The sequence below is a fragment of the Schistocerca piceifrons genome, chromosome 4, assembly GCF_021461385.2.
Source record: "Schistocerca piceifrons isolate TAMUIC-IGC-003096 chromosome 4, iqSchPice1.1, whole genome shotgun sequence".
NCBI classification, from domain to species: domain Eukaryota; kingdom Metazoa; phylum Arthropoda; class Insecta; order Orthoptera; family Acrididae; genus Schistocerca; species Schistocerca piceifrons.
Window position 1 is genome coordinate 316,702,353 of NC_060141.1, and position 21,602 is coordinate 316,723,954.

Below are 21,602 nucleotides of genomic sequence, written 5' to 3' on the forward strand. Positions count from 1 at the left end.
TGGAATTTGTTTATTACTGTAGCTGTACAGTGAGCTGTCAAAATGCTGCAATTTAGGAGAACCTAGCCATTTATGCATGTGCAGATTTATTATAGAGATCGATGATCCTGTGTCAGTCTGGAATTTGATAGGTATTTTGTTCACCAGTAATGTTACATACAAAGACTTGTTCCTGTTATGCGCAACAGCATTAACTTTATGTTTAACTTTTGAAACCTGAATATAGTCTTGCCTATTCATATCGTCACACGCATTGGAGGTATACTTCTTAAAATTAAGCACTTTCTTATTGCTAAACTTATTTCTAGACTGTACACTTTTCTTAGTATACACTTCTGATTTGTGCCTTTTTCGTTTGCAAAAGTCACAATGTGCATTACGATAGTAACAATTGTCTCTGTGATGATTGATTTCACATTTAAGACATGATTTCAACTTCAGTCTTTGAGCTTGGGTGTGTGATCCGTTCTTAGATTGCGTGAGCCTAGCCTTGCTGTCCTGTTTACGACCTTGGGTATGCGGGCCGCGCTGCCCCGTTTCGCGTACCTGTGTCGCGAACACGTCACAGCCGTCGTCTTGTACCACACTCAGAGAAGCTTGGCTTTGTTCGTGTGCTCGAATGATTGGTAAACAGTCTTGCAAGGACGCATTGATTAAACTAAGGAGCTCTTTCCTTAAGTTCTCGTCTGGTGAATGCCTTATGAGCATATCACGTATTAAAGAATCAGCATAGGACTTTTTACAATTTTCGTTTCACAAATAAATTTGCAGTTCCTAGTTAATCCTTGCAACTGAGTAATCCATTCCGTGTATGTCTGCAGTGCCTTTTTCTTGCATAAGTAAAATTTATGCCTTGCAGCCGCGACATGCGTTTGCTTGTCGAAGTATTTTTCGAGCAAGTCTTTGATAGCTGGGAATGACAAATTTGTCGGTTCACAAGTCGGACTCAGTTTTAAGAGAAGGTTGTAGATAGCTGCGCCGCAATTTGCCAAAAAATAAGATCTTTTTTCTACATCACCTCATATCTGGTGTGTGAGGAAGTGCTGTTCCAGGCGTGCCACATAGTCCGGCCGTGCTTCGTCCTTGATGTTGTAAACTGCGAAAGGTGGTGGCGGAACTTTAATTTGTAGCGGAGATGCTACGGCAGGCTGCGACTCGAAACGTTCCACTCTTGTAATCAACGCCTGTTGCGTCTGTTGTATTTGTGCCATGAGATTTACGATCTGCGCTGTGAGGTCCATGGTTATCTGAAAATTCCAAGTGCGACTAGATTACTGCAATAATGATATCTTAGCTGCAAGAGAGCGGGTTATCAGTCAAGTATGTAGCTTCCCGAAGTCCACTGTAATTCCATTTTATTGCAGGCTCACACGTGGTCGTCCGTAATTGTGCTGAAATCATCTGTTTCCTTAGTACCTCGCCGCCAATGTGGTGTGCGTACTGTAAGACCTTCGGTACACACACCATCAGATTATTTGACTTGTCGCTCTAACGAAGTAGGCGAGTGTCAGCAATATGTCTCGTGGTCTTATCGTGGCGTGTTTATCTTCTGCCGTTAGGTCAGACGATAGAAATGCCACTTGCACGCTTAAGAGTAGCAGATTGACAGTGACCAACTTTAAACAGAACTTGATTAATTTTCACACACATTTATTAAAATAATAACAATCGTAAACCTTACTTAACTTGATTCTGGATGCTATTTACAATTGACAATCTGAAGTTCCTTTGGTCTTGGTACGTTAATCTTATTCTCACATATCTCTGATACTTGACAAAGTGTCTATACATTTCTCTTCATGGCTATGTACAGGAATATGATAATCTTATTAGGCGCAGACTGAAACTTGACTATAGACTGGTACAGACAAATGTAGACTGGTGCAGACAAATGCAGACTGACTAATCGGAGGTCTGTACTCTCGTTATAATACCTTGCGCATTCAGGTATCGCTGCGTGAGTGTGATCCGCGAGGAGAAAAGGTTTTACGTTAGCAGCAATCTCATTGGCTGCGTTACATATTAATATGCGGATCGGCGGAAGCAGAATTTGGTCCATCTCTAAGACAGCGCAATCTCGTAGTGCGGAGATGGACGAGTGCTGCACCTGCGCTGTTGTGCTTAGTGGGGCGCGCTCTAGTGGGAAAGTTGTGTGCGCGCTGACTACGCGTAACTATGTACACAACATATATACATATCCACAGGTCACACTGCCATACTTGCTGACAATGTCCATCCAGGATAGTGCAGAACTGCGATTCATTGCTGAACACAGTACAGCACCATTCATCTCCAGTTCATGTTTCTTGGTCATGGACATCTCCAAATACACTTGTTTGTGTTGTGGTAATGACAACCTACACATGGGACGGTAATTCCCTGGTACAGCTCCTTCTAGCCACTGACCAGTTTTGTAAGATGACACAGAATGTTGCAGAGAGTCTATTACTTGTCCTCAAATGGCAGGAGCAAATGTGAAGAGGTTATGATATGTTTGGTGCACAATATGATGAACCTCCCTCACAGTTGTCAGATGTGACCAACCGGAACGATGAGTGTGCTTGTTCCCTATCTCATGGAGATCAACATCGGAGCTCTGTCATATCTGAATAGCCCATGAATTTGAATATTACACTTTTTGGCCAGACGGCCAAATAGAGACCCACAATGAGGCTCTATGAAACTATTTTAGATGCTGTTAATGCTGTCTCGGAGAATATGTGGCATCTTCTTGTACTTCCCAATCATCACTCAACCTCTGACATTCATGCCGTTTATATGTTCTACCAGACCTGGTAACAAGACTAAACGTGAACAAAACTAAAGCACTCTGGTGGCTGTTCTTCCTGTCATTAAACTCTTATCATTTGGATAGCTGCCAATCGTGTGTACATGTATGAAATTAAATTAACATCTGATCATGTCTTCTAGGTGCTAATTTTTTTGTCAGGCATTGTACATATCCTATTGTTGTGAGTGACAATTGACACCAGAGAGACCTTAAGACCAACGAAGTTTCTGCTTATACTGTACATTAGAACTTTTATAACATCATAAAAAAAATATGATAACCACTTCTGAGTTCTGATTGTGTTAATGGTGGTTTCCATAGCTCCAGAAAGCTTGGACCTATAATGGAACTGCCAATGGTGCCCAAGAGGTTGAATCCTTCTAGTATCATTTTAATATTCCACATGTGGTACTTTCCCAGGAAGCTCTTTTATGTGAGTGTCTCAAGAGGGCAGCCACTCTGTGTTCAATTCTGAGTCCAAGGGGGAAGGCTGTCAGAAGTGAGCAAAATGTTCCAAATACTTTTTGAACCAATGCATGAACAGAAACTAGACACACTCTCCTTCGGCCAGTCGTACAGCATTCCTGAAATGACAAAATTTCTGCCATCAGTTGTAATTATTGTTTATTTTGCCGTGTTGTCAAATTTTGGTTATTAAGCCATTTTCAAGTGGTAGTTGACATGCCTGAGGACAAGCCACCAAGCTGTTCAGCCGTCAGCATACGGCAAGAAAACAAAACTTAGAAATAAAAGTTTTATGTTTGCCTGGTAGTGAAGCTAAAATATAGGAATTCGATCTCATTAGCAATGTGCAAAAGTGTCTTGACCAATAGCAGTATAGATTAAGAAAATGACTTCTAGGGAAGGAAGTATATGACTGTAAAGGTATTGGACATCAGATAGATGACCAACTGTTTCATTCACAAACTGAAAGTTTCTTGTGGCAAAGTAGTAAAAAAGGCTTAGTGGTGCTAAAAAGTGGCCAAATTGAACATGTGCAATACAGGACCATCTAAGATGACTAATGACTTTCATCTCTGTTTTTGACTAATGTTACACTAATTCCTGCATGAAGAGCAAATGACAACTTCAATACTTAGAAGCGATTTATTATTTCCACACAAGTAAAATTTTAATGATAAGGTTTTTGACTATCAGAACTTTGAGGACATTTATCATAAACATTACAGTGGTATTACTTTTTACTAAGTTTTGTCACTTTCGCTGCAGTGTGGCACCTATTGATACTTAATTGTCACTATTTGTTGATCTGTAGATAGTGCACCTCACATATCAATTTTGTCTAGAGTGTTCATTTCTGGCCCAGTTCACACCCTATTGTTTGGGTAGTTGGTTGGTACAGTGTGTGCTGACTTCCTGTAACATGCTGCCCATAAAATACTTAGCATAGAAAAATCAGGTAAATTACTCCTATTCCAATAACTATCAGTTTTTTTTTAATTTTAATTATTGAGTGGAAAATGGTTTTTGTGTTGTGTTTCTCCATTATTCTGGTAATCTTGTCTTTGGGTGGCCCTGCGCATAAGGAATGCCAGTCACCTGGTTTTTCTTCTGGAGTGTTTTCAGCTGGAGAGCTCATCTAGTAACTGTTCTTGTGAAAGGTTTCATACAGATGCTGTAACTGGTAGGCAGACTTTCCTAGTCGCATATGGCTAGCGCTCTATATATCTGGGTGGTAAACACAGATTTGCATTGTACCGGATGGTGGCAGTTGTGGTGTTTAGGTACAGATCTGTGGGTCTTCTTCCTGTAAATGCAATGTCCCAGCTTACACCATCAGGGTTCTTATTCATCAGAATGCCTAGGAATGGTAGGCATCCATTTTCTTCTACCTCCCTTGTGAACTTGACATTGTTGTGTGTACCATTAAGGTGGCCCAGGAACTCTTGTAGCTTTTCTACACTATACAGTCAAACCACAAATTGGTTGTAGAGGGTATCCAGTGGCAACTCTGTCTGTCGGTCTGTAAAAATTTCCACTGTATTGGAAGTAGGTGATGGTGAATGCATGTCGAAACCGTTGTCACTCTCAAAGTGATTATCCAGTAATAATAAAGAACCTTCTAGTGGTAAATGCATCAGGAGAGACATGACAGTGAAGGTGACTAGGAGGTAACCCTTGTCCAGATCTCTCTCGTAAAGCACTTTCACAAACTCTGTTGAGTTCTTGATGTGGCATGTACAGTGGCCCAAGAGAGGTTTTAGCAGTTGTGCCACGTGTTTGACTGTGCCACCAACCACGACATTTCCTCTTCTTGAGACACGCGTGTGGCTCACCCATTGGGCTCTCTGTAAAGAAGTTTGTGGTCCAGCAGCTATAAAGAAACAGACCAGATGAGAATCAGACATTGCCTGGAATTGATGGAAGGAAACTTGTCAAAACGTTGCCACAACCTGATGCCACAACTTGGCTGATGACCAGGCAAGATTTCATCTGTGAAATATGCCTAGAAAGTGTAGATTCCCTTATTGTTGCCATTGTAAATAAGTATCCTCTTGTTAAATAGTACTATCAGGAACTAATGAAAATATTAACAATATTAATTACTGCTTAATTTAAATTTTGTGATGTCTGCAGGAACCGGATGAAAGGTCGCACAACATTATGGGTTCCTGGGTGTGATCATGCTGGAATTGCCACACAGGTTGTTGTGGAGAAGAAGTTATGGAAGGAAGAAAAGAAGACTCGCCATGATATTGGGAGAGAAAAATTTATTGAAAAAGTATGGCAGTGGCGCAAGGAGTAAGTTTTTTTATCGAGTTTCCGCTGTTGGGAGAGAGAATGTTTGGTTGCTGAAAAGCTATACAGAGTAAAGAAGGCAGAGTTGTCAAGCTGTATAAAGATTAGAAAACAATATAATCTGTGTTCTTAAATGTTTGTGTCTTTAACAAACAAAAATGAAGAAAGGTAATCATTTACTTGTAGTTGGAGGATGAGTAGTGTGCAGTGCCACAGATAACAGATAAAAAAAATTATACTAGCCTCTGCCTTTCTTTGTTTTGTTCTTTTTTTTTTTTTACTCCAGATAAAGTATACACATTTCTGTCCTTGTAGAATACAGTATAACATACCAAAGGCTTTTTTAAAAAGTGGAAGGTGCCATGTACAGAGCCAGACATTTGTTGTGTTTGAACAAAGGAGTAAATACTTACAGACTCCATTTTGCCCTTACACTACATAACTACTACTACTTCAGTTCTTGTTGTTTTCTAAATTCAAAATTACTATTTTGTGATTCATTCCTATCATGTATCTGCATTTTTCTCCTTCTCTAATAACCTGAATCTCAACAAGATTTCAATTCTTAACTGTTCTTGTTACAAAAATTGGGATGGTTTTTATTTTAAACATCCATTTGTAGATTTTGCACTTCTTTGATTTTTTTTTTTCTTCACTCTTCGTGGCTAATGATGTGGTGCATGAAGACATGGCATTTATGTTCAGGAGGCGAGGGGCTTATATAACCTAGTCATCATCCTTGTTTGTTTTCCATGGTATCTCCAAATTACAAATTCTGAGATGGTTTCTTTAGCAGTGCAAACTTTGATTTCCTGTCTTATTCCTCTCTAACCGAGTTTGTACCCTATCTCTAATTATACAGACTTTTAATGGCTCAGTAAACTCTAACATTTCTTCCTCACATTTTATGACTTTTTCCTGATGTAAAAGATTTGCTGAGGCTTTCTTATTGAAAAATGTGTTGTTTTTCCAATTTGGTACTCTCTGTAGTGATGCTGAAAGTGGAATTGTCTCAAATTTAAGGTTACTTTGAACACTGTAGAGCTGTATGAGGCATGGTCATATTGGATATTATGTGACCTTGTCTTCTTCTGACCTTTGTGTGGGGCATCTGAAGCAGCACAGTGTAGTGGTGCAATAGTTACAGCTCTGTGCTCTTAAGAGAAGTAGGGTTCAAATCCATGTACAGCCACACAGAGTTATATTCTAGGTGTTTTCCATAAATCACTTAAGGCAAATGCTGGTATGGCCTTTTGAAAAAGGCAGTGTAATATTTTATTAGACCCAAAAAAGTCCCTCAGCTACCTGAGTTTTTACTTTTACTATGTAAAAATGACAAAATATAAAGCATACTATGAGACCTTGTGTTTAGCATCCAATAATTGGTTTTATTGCTTGTTTATTATATAGACCAGGGCCTTGGTTAGATTAGAAGTTGATAACTTTATTTGGCATAAGCAAAGCAAGCAGTGTGAACCAACCGAAAATGTACCATAGGTTACTGTGGGTCATCTACATGCTGTGTCATCTTAATTTCTTAAGTATTTGACTGTTTTCACCAGCAAATTATGTAATCCCCTCCCCAACCTCCCCTTTCCCCAAACAACACTATTTCTTTACTGACCACTGGTAATTCAAACTCGGCGTCTAGTTCTAAACTAATATTTACTTTTCTTGCAACCAAAGAAAATCTTCTCATTAATATATAATCAGATGCTGAAGATCAGCTACCAACATACATAAATGCCCCTCTGAAACATTTACCAAGCTGGGTTACCACAAGATAAATTGAGGCTCAGGAATGGAGAGAGCCAACATAGATGTGAAGGGGTGTCTCAGGAAGGGAAGTAGCAGTCGCTGCTTCAGTGAAGCATTGCAACATTTAAACTGCCAGACAACTGGGTAAATAGTGCACATTGTTTGCAATCTTACCTTAAGTGTTTACACTGACCAAACTGCAAAAATGATTGCTTTATTTGTATAGAGAGGAGTTTTAGAGTGAGTATCATAATTTGCTTGCATTCCACCCCCTCTGCATGCTGCATGTTCTTCAATTTTTTTTATCAAACAAAAGAAAATAGACACGATAATGCAGTAGATTTTGGAATTATAGTCTTTGAGTCAGTGTGAAGTATCTGTACCTTGAGTTTTTATGACATGAAGGTTTTTTACACTTTTCTTTTTTGAATTTGCAGAAAAGGAGATACTATCTATGAACAGCTTCGTAGGCTTGGGTCATCACTGGATTGGGACCGAGCCTGTTTCACTATGGATCCAAAATTGTGTAGAGCAGTTACAGAGGCATTTGTACGCCTTCATGACGAAGGTGTTATATATCGAAGCAATCGTTTAGTGAATTGGTCCTGTACTTTAAAGTCTGCAATATCAGATATTGAGGTATGCCATTAAAGTTCTTTCAAATTTCCTTTGTTATTTCAGTTCTAACTACCCACACAATGTTAAGATGTTGATTAAAAAACAATATACATATTGAATATAATAGAGGGAAACATTCCACGTGGGAAAAATATATCTAAAAACAAAGATGTCAATATAATAGAAGGAAACATTCCACGTGGGAAAAATTATATATAAAAACAAAGATGAGGTGACTTACCTAACGAAAGCGCTGGCAGGTCGATAGACACACAAACAAACACAAACATACACACAAAATTCAAGCTTTCGCAACAAACTGTTGCCTCATCAGGAAAGAGGGAAAGAGAGGGGAAGACGAAAGGAAGTGGGTTTTAAGGGAGAGGGTAAGGAGTCATTCCAATCCCGGGAGCGGAAAGACTTACCTTAGGGGGAAAAAAGGACAGGTATACACTCGCACACATGCACATATCCATCCACACATACAGACACAAGCAGACATATTTAAAGACCAAATATGTCTGCTTGTGTCTGTGTGTGTGGATGGATATGTGCATGTGTGCGAGTGTATACCTGTCCTTTTTTCCCCCTAAGGTAAGTCTTTCCGCTCCCGGGATTGGAATGACTCCTTACCCTCTCCCTTAAAACCCACTTCCTTTCGTCTTCCCCTCTCCTTCCCTCTTTCCTGATGAGGCAACAGTTTGTTGCGAAAGCTTGAATTTTGTGTGTATGTTTGTGTTTGTTTGTGTGTCTATCGACCTGCCAGCGCTTTCGTTAGGTAAGTCACCTCATCTTTGTTTTTATATAAAAACAAAGATGATGTGACTTGCCAAACGAAAGTGCTGGCAGGTCGATAGACACACAAACATACACACAAAATTCAAGCTTTCGCAACAAATGGTTGCTTCATCAGGAAAGAGGGAAGGAGAGGGAAAGACGAAAGGATGTGGGTTTTAAGGGAGAGGGTAAGGAGTCATTCCAATCCTTGGAGCGGAAAGACTTACCTTAGGGGGAAAAAAGGACAGGTATACACTCGCGCGCACGCGCGCGCGCCCACACACACACACACACACACACACACACACACACACACACACACATATATATATCCATCCGCACATACACAGACACAAGCAGACATTTGTAAAGGCAAAGAGTTTCAAAACTTGAATTTTGTGTGTATGTTTGTGTGTCTATCGACCTGCCAGCACTTTCGTTTGGTAAGTCACATCATCTTTGTTTTTAGATATATAATATACATATTGAGATATGCAGTCCATAACAACAACAACAACAACAACAACAATAATAATAATAATAATAATAATCTCATCCACCACCACCACCACCACCAGTTACTTGTTGATTAGTTGACTGAATCTTATACTAGTGTACAGAGTAAAGTCCCGTCCATATTTTGCAGTAGTGACTCGGAAGTGTGGAGAGGAGAATGTTTGATTTTTCATTAAGAGAATTCTGCCATCATAATTACATGGAGTCTCGCAGGTACTCATTATGAATAACAGTGAGCATCCAATCTGTGAATTCCTTATTGTCATAATAATGATTACTCTTCTATGGAATCTTCTAGTGATAGGAATATCAGTGTGTATCACATACCAGTTTGTTGTATGTACACTAGATGGAACTGGTTAATTATCCAGAATCCAAAGAGTCTAGAAGTGGCAGTGAAACACTTGCAAAAAGAGCATGTTTTGTGACACAATTTATTGAAGAAAGTGATTTTCATCCACCTGTGCACTTGAGGCTGCAAGTGACAAGAAAGGAATGTTTCAGGCATTCTCTAATTTTTTTAGTACGTAAAACAGCATAGTGAATGCATTATTGTGGCCAAGATAGATACTAAGCCCACACCTACCACAGTAGTACAAGTTTATATGCCAACTAGCTGTGAAGATGATGACGTGATTGATGAAATGTATGATGAGATAAAAGAAATTATTCGGATAGTGAAGAGAGATGAAAATTTAATAGTCATGGGTGATTGGAATTCAATAGTAGGAAAAGGGAGAGAAGGAAACGTAGTAGGTGAATATGGATTGGGGGGAAGAAATGAAAGAGGAAGCCACCTGGTAGAATTTTGCACAGAGCATAACTTAATCATAGCTAACACTTGGTTCAAGAATCATGAAAGAAGGCTGTATACATGGAAGAAGCCTGGAGATACTAGAAGGTATCAGATAGATTATATAATGGTAAGACAGAGATTCAGGAACCAGGTTGTAAATTGTAAGACATTTCCAGGGGCAGATGTGGACTCTGACCACAATCTATTGGTTATGAACTGTAGATGAAAACTGAAGAAACTGCAAAAAGGTGGGAATTTAAGGAGATGGGACCTGGATAAACTGAAAGAACCAGTGGTTGTGGAGAGCTTCAGGGAGAGCATCAGGGAACGATTGACAAGAATGGGGGAAAGAAATACAGTAGAAGAAAAATGGGTAGCTTTGAGAGACAAAATAGTGAAGGTAGCAGAGGATCAAGTAGGTAAAAAGACGAGGGCTAATAAAAATCCCTGGGTAACAGAGGAGATATTGAATTTAATTGATGAAAGGAGAAAATACAAAAATGCAGTAAATGAAGCAGGCAAAAAGGAATACAAACGTCTCAAAAATGATACTGACAGGAAGTGCAAAATGGCTAAGCAGGGATGGCTAGAGGACCAATGTAAGGATGTAGAGGCTTATCTCACTAGGGGTAAGATAGATACTGCCTACAGGAAGATTAAAGAGACCTTTGGAGAAAAGAGAACCACTTGCATGAATATCAAGAGCTCAGATGGAAACCCAGTACTAAGCAAAGAAGGGAAAGCGGAAAGGTGGAAGGAGTATATAGAGGTTCTATACAAGGGCGATGTTCTTGAGGTCAATATTATAGAAATGGAAGAGAATGTAGATGAAGATGAAGTAGGAGATATGATACTGCATGAAGAGTTGGACAGAGCACTGAAAGACCTAAGTCGAAACAAGGCCCCGGGACTACTGACAGCCTTGGGAGAGCCGGGCCTAACAAAACTCTACCATCTGGTGAGCAAGATGTATGAGACAAGTGAAATACCCTCAGACTTCAAGAAGAATTTAATAATTCCAATGCCAAAGAAAGCAGGTGTTCACAGATGTGAAAATTATCGAACTATCAGTTTAATAAGCCACGGCTGCAAGATACTAACACTAATTGTTTACAGATGAATTGAAAAACTGGTAGAATCTGACCTCAGGGAAGATCAGCTTGGATTCCGTAGAAATGTTGGAACACATGAGGCAATACTGACCCTATGACTTATCTTAGAAAATAAATTACGGAAAGGCAAACCTTCGTTTCTAGCATTTGTAGACTTAGAGAATGCTTTTGACAATGTTGACTGGAATACTCTCTTTCAAATTCTGAAGGCGGCAGGGGTAACATACAGGGAGCAAAAGGCTATTTACAAATTGTACAGAAACCAGACGGCAGTTATAAAGAGTCCAGGGTCATGTAAGGGAAGCAGTGGTTGGGAAGGGAGTGAGACAGGGTTGTAGCCTATCCCCAATGTTATTCAATCTGTATATTGAGCAAGCAGTAAAGGAAACAAAAGAAAAATTCGGAGTTGGAATTGAAATCCATGGAGAAGAAATAAAAACTTTGAAATTCGCCGATGACATTGTAATTCTGTCAGTGCCAGCAAAGGACCTGGAAGACAGGTGAACGGAGTGGACAGTGTCTTGAAAGGAAGATATAAGATGAACATCAACAAAAGCAAAAAGTAGGATAATGGAATGTAGTCAGATTAAATCGGGTGATGCTGCGGGAATTAGATTAGGAAATGAGATGCTTAAAGTAGTAAACGAGTTTTGCTATTTGGGGAGCAAAATAACTGATGATAGTTGAAGTAGAGAGGATATAAAATGTATACTGGCAATGAAAAGGAAAGCGTTTAAAAATAAGCGAAATCTGTTAACGTCAACTATAGATTTAAGTGTCATGAAGCCGTTTTTGAAAGTATTTGTATGGAGTGTAGCCATGTATGGAAGTGAAAAGTGGACGATAAATAGATTAGGCAAGAAGAGAATAGAAGCTTTCGAAGTGTGGTGCCACAGAAGAATGCTGAAGATTAGATGGGTAGATCACATAACTAATGAGGAGGTATTGAATTGAATTGGTGAGAAGAGAAATTTGTGGCACAACTTGACTAGAAGAAGGGGAGCAAAATAACTGATGATAGTTGAAGTAGAGAGGATATAAAATGTATACTGGCAATGAAAAGGAAAGCGTTTAAAAATAAGCGAAATCTGTTAACGTCAACTATAGATTTAAGTGTCATGAAGCCGTTTTTGAAAGTATTTGTATGGAGTGTAGCCATGTATGGAAGTGAAAAGTGGACGATAAATAGATTAGGCAAGAAGAGAATAGAAGCTTTCGAAGTGTGGTGCCACAGAAGAATGCTGAAGATTAGATGGGTAGATCACATAACTAATGAGGAGGTATTGAATTGAATTGGTGAGAAGAGAAATTTGTGGCACAACTTGACTAGAAGAAGGGATCGGTTGGTAGGGCATATTCTGAGGCATCAAGGAATCACCAATTTAGTATTGGAGGGCAGCGTGGAGGGTAAAAATCATAGAGGGAGACCACGAGATGAATACACTAAACAGATTCAGAAGGATGTAGGTTGCAGTAGGTACTGGGAGATGAAGAAGCTTGCACAGGATAGAGTAGCATGGAGAGCTGCATCAAACCAGTCTCTGGACTGAAGACCACAACAACAACAACAACAACAACGTAAAATAAGAGAGAGACAACTACTTACCTACAGCAGATTGTTGTGTGGAGCACAGTAACACATAACATAAAACAGCATCCACATAAGCCTTCAAGCACTGCTCTTTTTCTGGCAATCGTACACACATTCATACATACAACCAAACACGTATCTGAACACACAGTCCTGTGGCCACTTTTTTCTTTTTTTTATGATATTCCTGACAGATTGTGTCATGAAATTTAAGGAAGCTGGAAGCAATTGAGATTATTTACACATCATGGCTAGTGAGTTTACTGCACCACATTACGACATGAATGACCACTGAGTGCTATAGACAGGAAATACCGTGAACATGTAAGACCACTTTGTGACAAAGGAAGCTGGGATATTTTTACTTCCCCTCTTGTTTTGCCATCTGCCTCCATAAAATTCATGTTTTCATGTCTGACTAATTACCGTTATCATACATGAATATAATCTGCATTTACATAAAAGAGAATGGTTGGCCCTCAGTCTTAAAGAATATAACACCAGATCTAATTGTGTGCTTAGTTTTATGTATGTAGTTGATTTTCTAATCTATTTTGACTATTCCTAGTTAATATTTTCATTATAGGATGAAATCAGTAATTGCCTTGAAACTTAAATTCTGTAATAATTGTAAACATTTGGAAGACAAAATGGTATTAATTTTAAAGTATTTATTTGGCTCTATTCAATACGGATCGGAACGTGGAATGTCAGATCCCTTAATCGGCCAGGTAGATTAGAAAATTTAAAAAGGGAAATGGATAGGTTAAAGTTAGATATAGTGGGAATTAGTGAAGTTGGGTGGCAGGAGGAACAAGACTTTTGGTCAGGTGAATACAGGGTTATAAATACAAAATCAAATAGGGGTAATGCAGGAGTAGGTTTAATAATGAATAAAAAAATAGGAGTGCGGGTAAGCTACTACAAACAGCATAGTGAACGCATTATTGTGGCCAAGATAGACACGAAGCCCACACCTACTACAGTAGTACAAGTTTATATGCCAACTAGCTCTGCGGATGATGAAGAAATTGATGAAATGTTTGATGAGATAAAAGAAATTATTCAGGTAGTGAAGGAAGACGAAAATTTAATAGTCATGGGTGACTGGAATTCGAGAGTAGGAAAAGGGAGAGAAGGAAACATAGTGGGTGAATATGGATTGGGGGAGAGGAATGAAAGAGAAAGCCGCCTGGTAGAATTTTGCACAGAGCATAACTTAATCATAGCCAACACTTGGTTCAAGAATCATAAAAGAAGGTTGTATACATGGAAGAATCCTGGAGATTCTAGGCAGATTAACAGGAACTAATGACCTCACTGTTTAATCTCTTAACCCCCTCTCACATACCAACCAACAAGCCCGTTTCTGGTTGTCTATTGCTTTTATCTTAATGGTGCTGTATGAGCTGCCATACATCTCATCATCCATGATCTGAAATCTCTTCCTTCCTCATCTTCTCTTCCTTTCAATATATTACTCCTTTCAATATATCCCTATATAAATCAATTTTACAATAATTTTGTGCAACTGAGGTGGCTATACATACATCCTGTAACTAAATAACGTACAGTTGCTGGACCTCGGCCTACAAAAATGTTTAAAATTTCAATATCCCTATAAGACTTTTTTTGTAATCCCCTCTTTCTTTCTTAATGTGTGTGCTATTCAGTTTCTTTCCATTACACTCAGTAATTGTGTATGCGCTCTCTCTCTCTTCTCTGCATCTCCTCATCTTTCATCTTATCTATCCAATAATTTTTTACGTTCTTCACCTTGCCCACTCTTCTAAAGTTTCCAACCCACGTTCTCCCTCCCCAACTCCCTTCCCCTCTCTCTCTCTCTCTCTCTCTCTCTCTCAACATGCAATTCATTGTCTCACAATGTGATAGTTCGACCAAATTATACCATTTCTGATGTAAGTTACTTTCTCAATTTTGTCTTCTCTAGTCTTCACTACATTATATTTCTCAGGTCTTTTAATTTTGTTTCTATTTCTGCAAGAGACAAATTGTGATGACTATTTATACTTGAATCTTGTAATGTGTGCACCTTGTTGGTTCCATTTCTTTAACTTACTTCTCCCCGTATAAAATAAATTTGGTTTCTGTAATAATTATCCCGTGGTACTTCCAAGTGTAGATCTAGCTTCAGTGATTTTTTAGTCATTTATTTGTCACTGCTAGCTGTTTTTTCCCTGCAGACATCAGTAAGCTGCTCATCTCTTCACATTCGTCCTTCCAAGACCAAAATTGCCTACTATGATTACCCCCTTCCCTTCTCCTCTGGTGACATTCCAATGAATAATTACTGTTTTCCAGCATTCTCAATTACCATTCATGATTTTCTCTGTTATATTGTATGTTCTGTCTGCTGGCTGATCGTCATGTTGAGAGATTGGCATACATGCCTTAATAATGAATACATCTCTTTGTACTACTTTCAGCCTTAAAAGCTGTTCTCACGCAAGACATGTTTCTCATCACGAAGCACGTCAAATATGGTGTCTGTCATGGTTGCTGCACACTCTGAAGCAATGTGCTACATCTCACAGAACATGCTCCTCATCACAATTTACCGAGTGAGGCGGCGCAGTGGTTAGCACACTGGACTCACATTCAGGAGGATATAGTTCAAACCCGCGTCTGACCATCACTCATTTAGATTTTCCATGATTTCCCTAAATCGCTTCAGGCAAATGCCGAGATGGTTCCTTTGAAAGTGCATGGTCGACTTCCTTCCCCATCCTTCCCTAAGCCGAAGGTACTGATAACCTCAATGTTTTGTCCCTCCCCCAAATCAATCAACCAACCAGTCATCACAATTTGCAACTTTAGCACTCTCCAGCAGCAGTTCCCAACTGTATCTGGCATGATAAATAATATATTTTCTTACGAAAATGGACGCGCATAAAATAGCTGTGTTAACTCTGTTAGAGATTGTCAAAGAAGAGGGGAGAAAATCATGAAGAAGATTTTGGACTCATTGATGGCTTGAACAGTAAATTGCTGGCAGAGGAACGTTACACAATGCTCTGCAACAATCTGAGATACATACTAGTAGAAGTTATTTATTAGCTCAATTGAATCTTCATCCCATTTTCGATTTTAAGTGCAATATAGTTGTAAATATAGTGTCTAATGTCAGTTTGTGCATGCATAATATCCATATTCTCGATGTTCCATTGGCTACCATCAGTCTGAAGTAACATACTTCATTACATAGATTTCAAGATTGTGATTTGCACCATAATTTCATTTGAATGGAAAAAGAGATTTTTTTGAACTTGCTCACCATCAATGAAAAAGATTTACTGGCAAGTTACAAACATGAGGAAGTACATAAAACCAAGAGATTAGTATGTGTATTTTATAGAAAGTTTCATAATAACAAAAACTTCCAGTGTGTAATTTGTCTCTGCATTTGACGTAGACTGGCAGTCGCGTTAAGATATTTGTCCACTGAGGAAACGTTTCAGTCGTTAGTTCTTGCAACTTTATTTGTAGTAAATAACTTTGACTTTTAAAGATAATACTGCTAGTAAATTAATTTAGCCCTTGGAACAAGTATTGCAGCAAATAATTTATTCATAGTGAATAACTCTGACTTTACAAGAAATTAATGAGACACAGGATCTTTTGGGGAAAGGGGAGGAAGTATTGGAAGGAAGTGGAAGTGAACCAGATACTTTTCTCCTCACAGTTCATGACACTATCAACTACACTAAGCTTCAACATGGCAGCCAGATCTCCTTATGTGTCATACACTGTCTAAAGACTAATTTGCAAATGTAATTGTTTGATATTTAAATGGAAATTTTATCAAAAACATGTATTTTTGGTAGATCATCATTGTGCCATAGCAATGAAACAGTATACTTTCATAGGATGTATGCTATAACACTAAAAACATTAACTATGAGAAGTCTTTACCTATCGATATGAAGTTTCCTGCCTTTTTATTATAACAAATTGTAGCTAAAATGCTATATTTTTGAGAGATCCTCAATTTGCTGAGGCTTTGAAACAGCACCACATTCTATATGATACAGAAAACCCATCAGATGTGACTTTTAACACAATACAGTATGCTGGCTCCTAAGGTCTGCTAGTGACGTCAAAACAGTGTCACATCTCATTGGACATGTTCCTGTCCGTGATGCAATATGGAATTTCACAGTGTGACATCACCAGCACCTTGCCCACATGCGTTTTCACGTCCCGTGGGAGAACAGCTTTATGCTGATAACTACCACTCGTATAATTTATATCTTCTACACACTAAGTCATTTCCTTTCTCATAATCATTCCCACCGCTCCATCCTTCTTTTAAGTTGTTCTGCTGTATAGTTCATTACATATTCATTTGACTGTGACTCTTCACATCCATCCCGTTAAGTCTCACCAAAACTTACCAGATTCATATTATTCCTTGCCATATCTGGTTTAAGGTTTTCTAGCGCTGCTGCATGCAGTAGTGTTCTCACTTCCCAGGTACCAACCCACGTTTTAATATTGTGATTGTTCCACCTTTCAAATACATTTACATCTACATCCATGTGTGTACTCTGCAAACCACCATGAGTTGCAAGGCAGAGGGCACATCTCATTGCACCAGTTATTTGGGTTTCTTCCTTTTCCGTTCACATATGGAATGCGGGAAGAATGATAGTTTGAATGTCTCTGTGCCTGCAGTAGTTATTCTAATTTTATCCTCATGATCCCTGTGTGGGTGATACGTAAGGGGTTGTAGTATATTCCTAGAGTAATCATTTAAAGCTGATTCTTGAAACTTCGTTAATAGACTTTCTCAGGATAGTTTGTGTCTGTCTTCAAGAGTCTTCCAGTTCAGTTCCTTCATTATCTCTGTGACACTCTCCCATGGATTAAGCAAACCTCTGACCATTGATGCTGCCCTTCTCTGTATACATTCAATATCCCCTGTTACTCCTGTCTAGTTTGAGTCCCACACACTTGAGTAATATTTTAGAACCAGTCGCACGATTGATTTGTAAGCAATCTCCTTTGTAGATTGATTGCAGTTCCGTAGTATTCTACCTATACATCGATGTCTACCACCTTCTGCACCCACGACTGAACCTATGTGATCTTTCTGTTTCATATTCTTAAAAAGTGCTACACCCATGTATTTGTATAAGTTGGCTGTCCATCATGAGGCCAGAATGTTGCTACTGTGGTTTAAGGAGCATGATAGTGAACCCAAGATGATGTCTGGGCCAAAAAATTCATGTAAACCAAACCCAGCGGAACACTTCTGGGACTTTATGGGGCACCAGCTCCACACCTAGAAATCAACGTCCGTAATTTACAAAAAAATATATGATCCTTGCATAGACATTTGGTGCCAAATCCAAGAAAAAGAAGAAATTAGAACCTCCTATGAGTTGTTAGCTGTCAGGTAAATTTATTGTTGATCATAGTGAAGACCATTTACAAACTTTAATCAGACATGAGTTTAAGAAGTAGAGTTTCCCTCTATTAACGTAAAAAGATTAAATGTCACTTTCCCAGAGAAGACTTCAGAATTATTTATAGAAATATATTTTTATATGGAAATCACTGTATTATTTGAATAATACATGCAAGTACAGCTTTAGTAAAAGTTTAACTTGATACACTACATCTGTTTATACTTTTGATCATCTTAGTTGAAGTTAACGTGGTAAATTTCTGTTTTGCTTTCCTGTTATAGGTGGATAAAGTAGAACTTTCTGGGCGTACTTTGTTATCTGTGCCTGGCTATGAAGAAAAGGTTGAATTTGGCGTCCTGGTATACTTTGCATACAAAGTAGAAGGAAGCGGCGAAGAAGTTGTTGTTGCAACCACACGTATTGAGACAATGCTTGGAGATTCAGCTGTTGCTGTGCATCCAAAAGATGAACGTTATAAACATTTACATGGAAAATTTGTTGCACATCCATTTTGCAATAGGAAACTTCCAATTGTGTGTGATGATTTTGTGGACAGAGAGTATGGAACAGGTACAGCTTCACTGCCTGCCTATTGTCCTCTTTCGCATTTGTGTGATTGAGTTTTAGCCATGTATAATTTGGAATGGTGTTTAGTTTCTTTATTCATAATAGAATCTGTTTATCATGAAGCTGTAGTCAGTGTGTTTCAGGTGCTGTAAAGATTACACCTACCCATGATCATAATGATTATGAAATTGGAAAACGCCATAAGTTGCAATTTATTACAATCTTTAGTGAAGATGGGCGTATTATTGGCGACTGTGGAGAATTTATAGTAAGTGTCTTTCTTTTGGTTTTAAATGTTTGTTGTATTTTCCATTAGTTCATTGTCCGTTTTTTTACCTCTTCCAGCAAAGAATTTAGGTGCTTGGTCTGCCACCCATTAATCTGGTTCCAAGTTCTATCCTCTTCAATGTAACTTTCATTACAGTCACAATTATGTCCACATCTGGAGTCTGTTTTGTGATCCATTTATTTGTTTTTCTATCTTTGTAGTAATTTCCAGCATGTATTTTTCCACCACTCAACTTTGAATGGAGTGTATGATTTCTTTTGTTTATATAATTATGAAAGGTTTGTTTCCAGTGCATCAGTAGCTTCATTTTAAAAACTTTGTTTCCATTACCAACTGCATTAAAGGACTTTACTGCTCTTCAGCTGCCCTAAACCCACAACCACATCAGCCAATTCTGTGATTATATTATTAATTTGTATTATATTGGTACCAATATCTTCACTGTGCATTGTTTTAGTCTTATTATAATTGATTGTCAGGTCTATTTTCAGTCTTGCTCCATTAAATTCTTCAGTTAATTATTGAAGGTCGACCGCTCTGCAGGCAAACATTGTATTTGCCAGTTGGAATGTCAACATTGTTATGAATAGGGTAGATTGCCACTCACTGTAAAGATGACACGTTGAGTTGTGGGCAGACACAATGAAAAGATTGTGGCATGTTTGAATTATTGGCCAAAGCCTTCTTCAGAAAGGGAATCACAAACATAGTCACACAAGAAATCACACGTAACACACAAATGACCTCTATCTCTGGCCACTCTGGCCAGAATACAGCTGTGTCATATCAGATGGAAGCAGCAATCCAAAGTGAGGTAGGTAAGGGAGAGGGGAGGGATAGCAGCGTATGGGTAGGTGGGAGAGAAGTGAGCACTGCTTGCCAGAGCAAGCAGGAGCTAGATGGTGGCAGGACAAGGCTGCCAGCCCCAGTGTCGGGAGGCACTGAAGTAGTGTGAGGGGGGTTGGGAAGTGGAAAAGGAGAAAAGCAGAGAAGGGGAAAAACATGTGGGTGCATTGGCAGAGAATGGCACATAATGTGGTTGAGAGGAGGAGGTGATAGGATAGAGGAGGCATAAACTGTTATGTGGAGGGTGTGGGAACAGTAGGTTACCGTCAATTGAGGCTAGAATGATTTTGGGAGTAGAGAATGTGCTGTAAGGATAACTTCTGTTTGCACAGTACAGAAAAGCTGCTGGTGGAGGGGAGGATCCAGATAGTCCTGGCTGTGAAGCAGCCATTGAAGTGAAGCATGTTACGTTTTGCTTCATATTGTGCCACATGGTGGTGCACTTTGCTCTTGATCCCATTTTAGCAGTGGCTATGCTTTCTGGTGGACAGGTAATCGGTATTTATACCAAAATAAAAAGCTGTGCAATGATTGCAGCAGAGCTGGTGCATGATATGGCTGCTTTCACAGGTGGCTTGGCCTCTTATGGGGTAGAATAAGCCTGTGACAGGACTGGAATAGGAATTGCTAGGTGGCAGGTCTTACACCTGCCTCTTCCACAGGCATGTGACATCTGTGGCAAGGTGTTTCAGTTAATATACACTCCTGGAAATGGAAAAAAGAACACATTGACACCGGTGTGTCAGACCCACCATACTTGCTCTGGACACTGCGAGAGGGCTGTACAAGCAATGATCACACGCACGGCACAGCGGACACACCAGGAACCGCGGTGTTGACCGTCGAATGGCGCTAGCTGCGCAGCATTTATGCACCGCCGCCGTCAGTGTCAGCCAGTTTGCCGCGGCATACGGAGCTCCATCGCAGTCTTTAACACTGGTAGCTTGCCGCGACAGCGTGGACGTGAACCGTATGTGCAGTTGACGGACTTTGAGCGAGGGCGTATAGTGGGCATGCGGGAGGCCGGGTGGACGTACCGCCGAATTGCTCAACACGTGGGGCGTGAGGTCTCCACAGTACATCGATGTTGTCGCCAGTGGTCGGCGGAAGGTGCACGTGCCCGTCGACCTGGGACCGGACCGCAGCGACGCACGGATGCACGCCAAGACCGTAGGATCCTATGCAGTGCCGTAGGGGACCGCACCACCACTTCCCAGCAAATTAGGGACACTGTTGCTCCTGAGGTATCGGCGAGGACCATTCGCAACCGTCTCCATGAAGCTGGGCTACGGTCCCGCACACCGTTAGGCCGTCTTCCGCTCACGCCCCAACATCGTGCAGCCCGCCTCCAGTGGTGTCGCGACAGGCGTGAATGGAGGGACGAATGGAGACGTGTCGTCTTCAGCGATGAGAGTTGCTTCTGCCTTGGTGCCAATGATGGTCGTATGCGTGTTTGGCGCCGTGCAGGTGAGCGCCACAATCAGGACTGCATACGACCGAGGCACACAGGGCCAACACCCGGCATCATGGTGTGGGGAGCGATCTCCTACACTGGCCGTACACCACTGGTGATCGTCGAGGGGACACTGAATAGTGCACGGTACATCCAAACCGTCATCGAACCCATCGTTCTACCATTCCTAGACCGGCAAGGGAACTTGCTGTTCTAACAGGACAATGCACGTCCGCATGTATCCCGTGCCACCCAACGTGCTCTAGAAGGTGTAAGTCAACTACCCTGGCCAGCAA

General features: G+C 39.9%; 1 protein-coding gene across 2 annotated transcripts in view; it reads left to right on the forward strand.

Annotated features, from left to right (window-relative positions):
• Nucleotides 1-21,602, forward strand: part of LOC124796464 (valine--tRNA ligase) — a 208,629-nt gene that overhangs the window by 23,676 nt on the left and 163,351 nt on the right. For both annotated transcript variants that reach the window (XM_047260688.1, XM_047260689.1), the window contains exons 4-7: nt 5,390-5,554; nt 7,747-7,948; nt 18,433-18,721; nt 18,862-18,986. In XM_047260688.1, the coding sequence (XP_047116644.1) occupies nt 5,390-5,554; nt 7,747-7,948; nt 18,433-18,721; nt 18,862-18,986 (781 nt within the window). The remainder of the gene's footprint in view (nt 1-5,389; nt 5,555-7,746; nt 7,949-18,432; nt 18,722-18,861; nt 18,987-21,602) is intronic.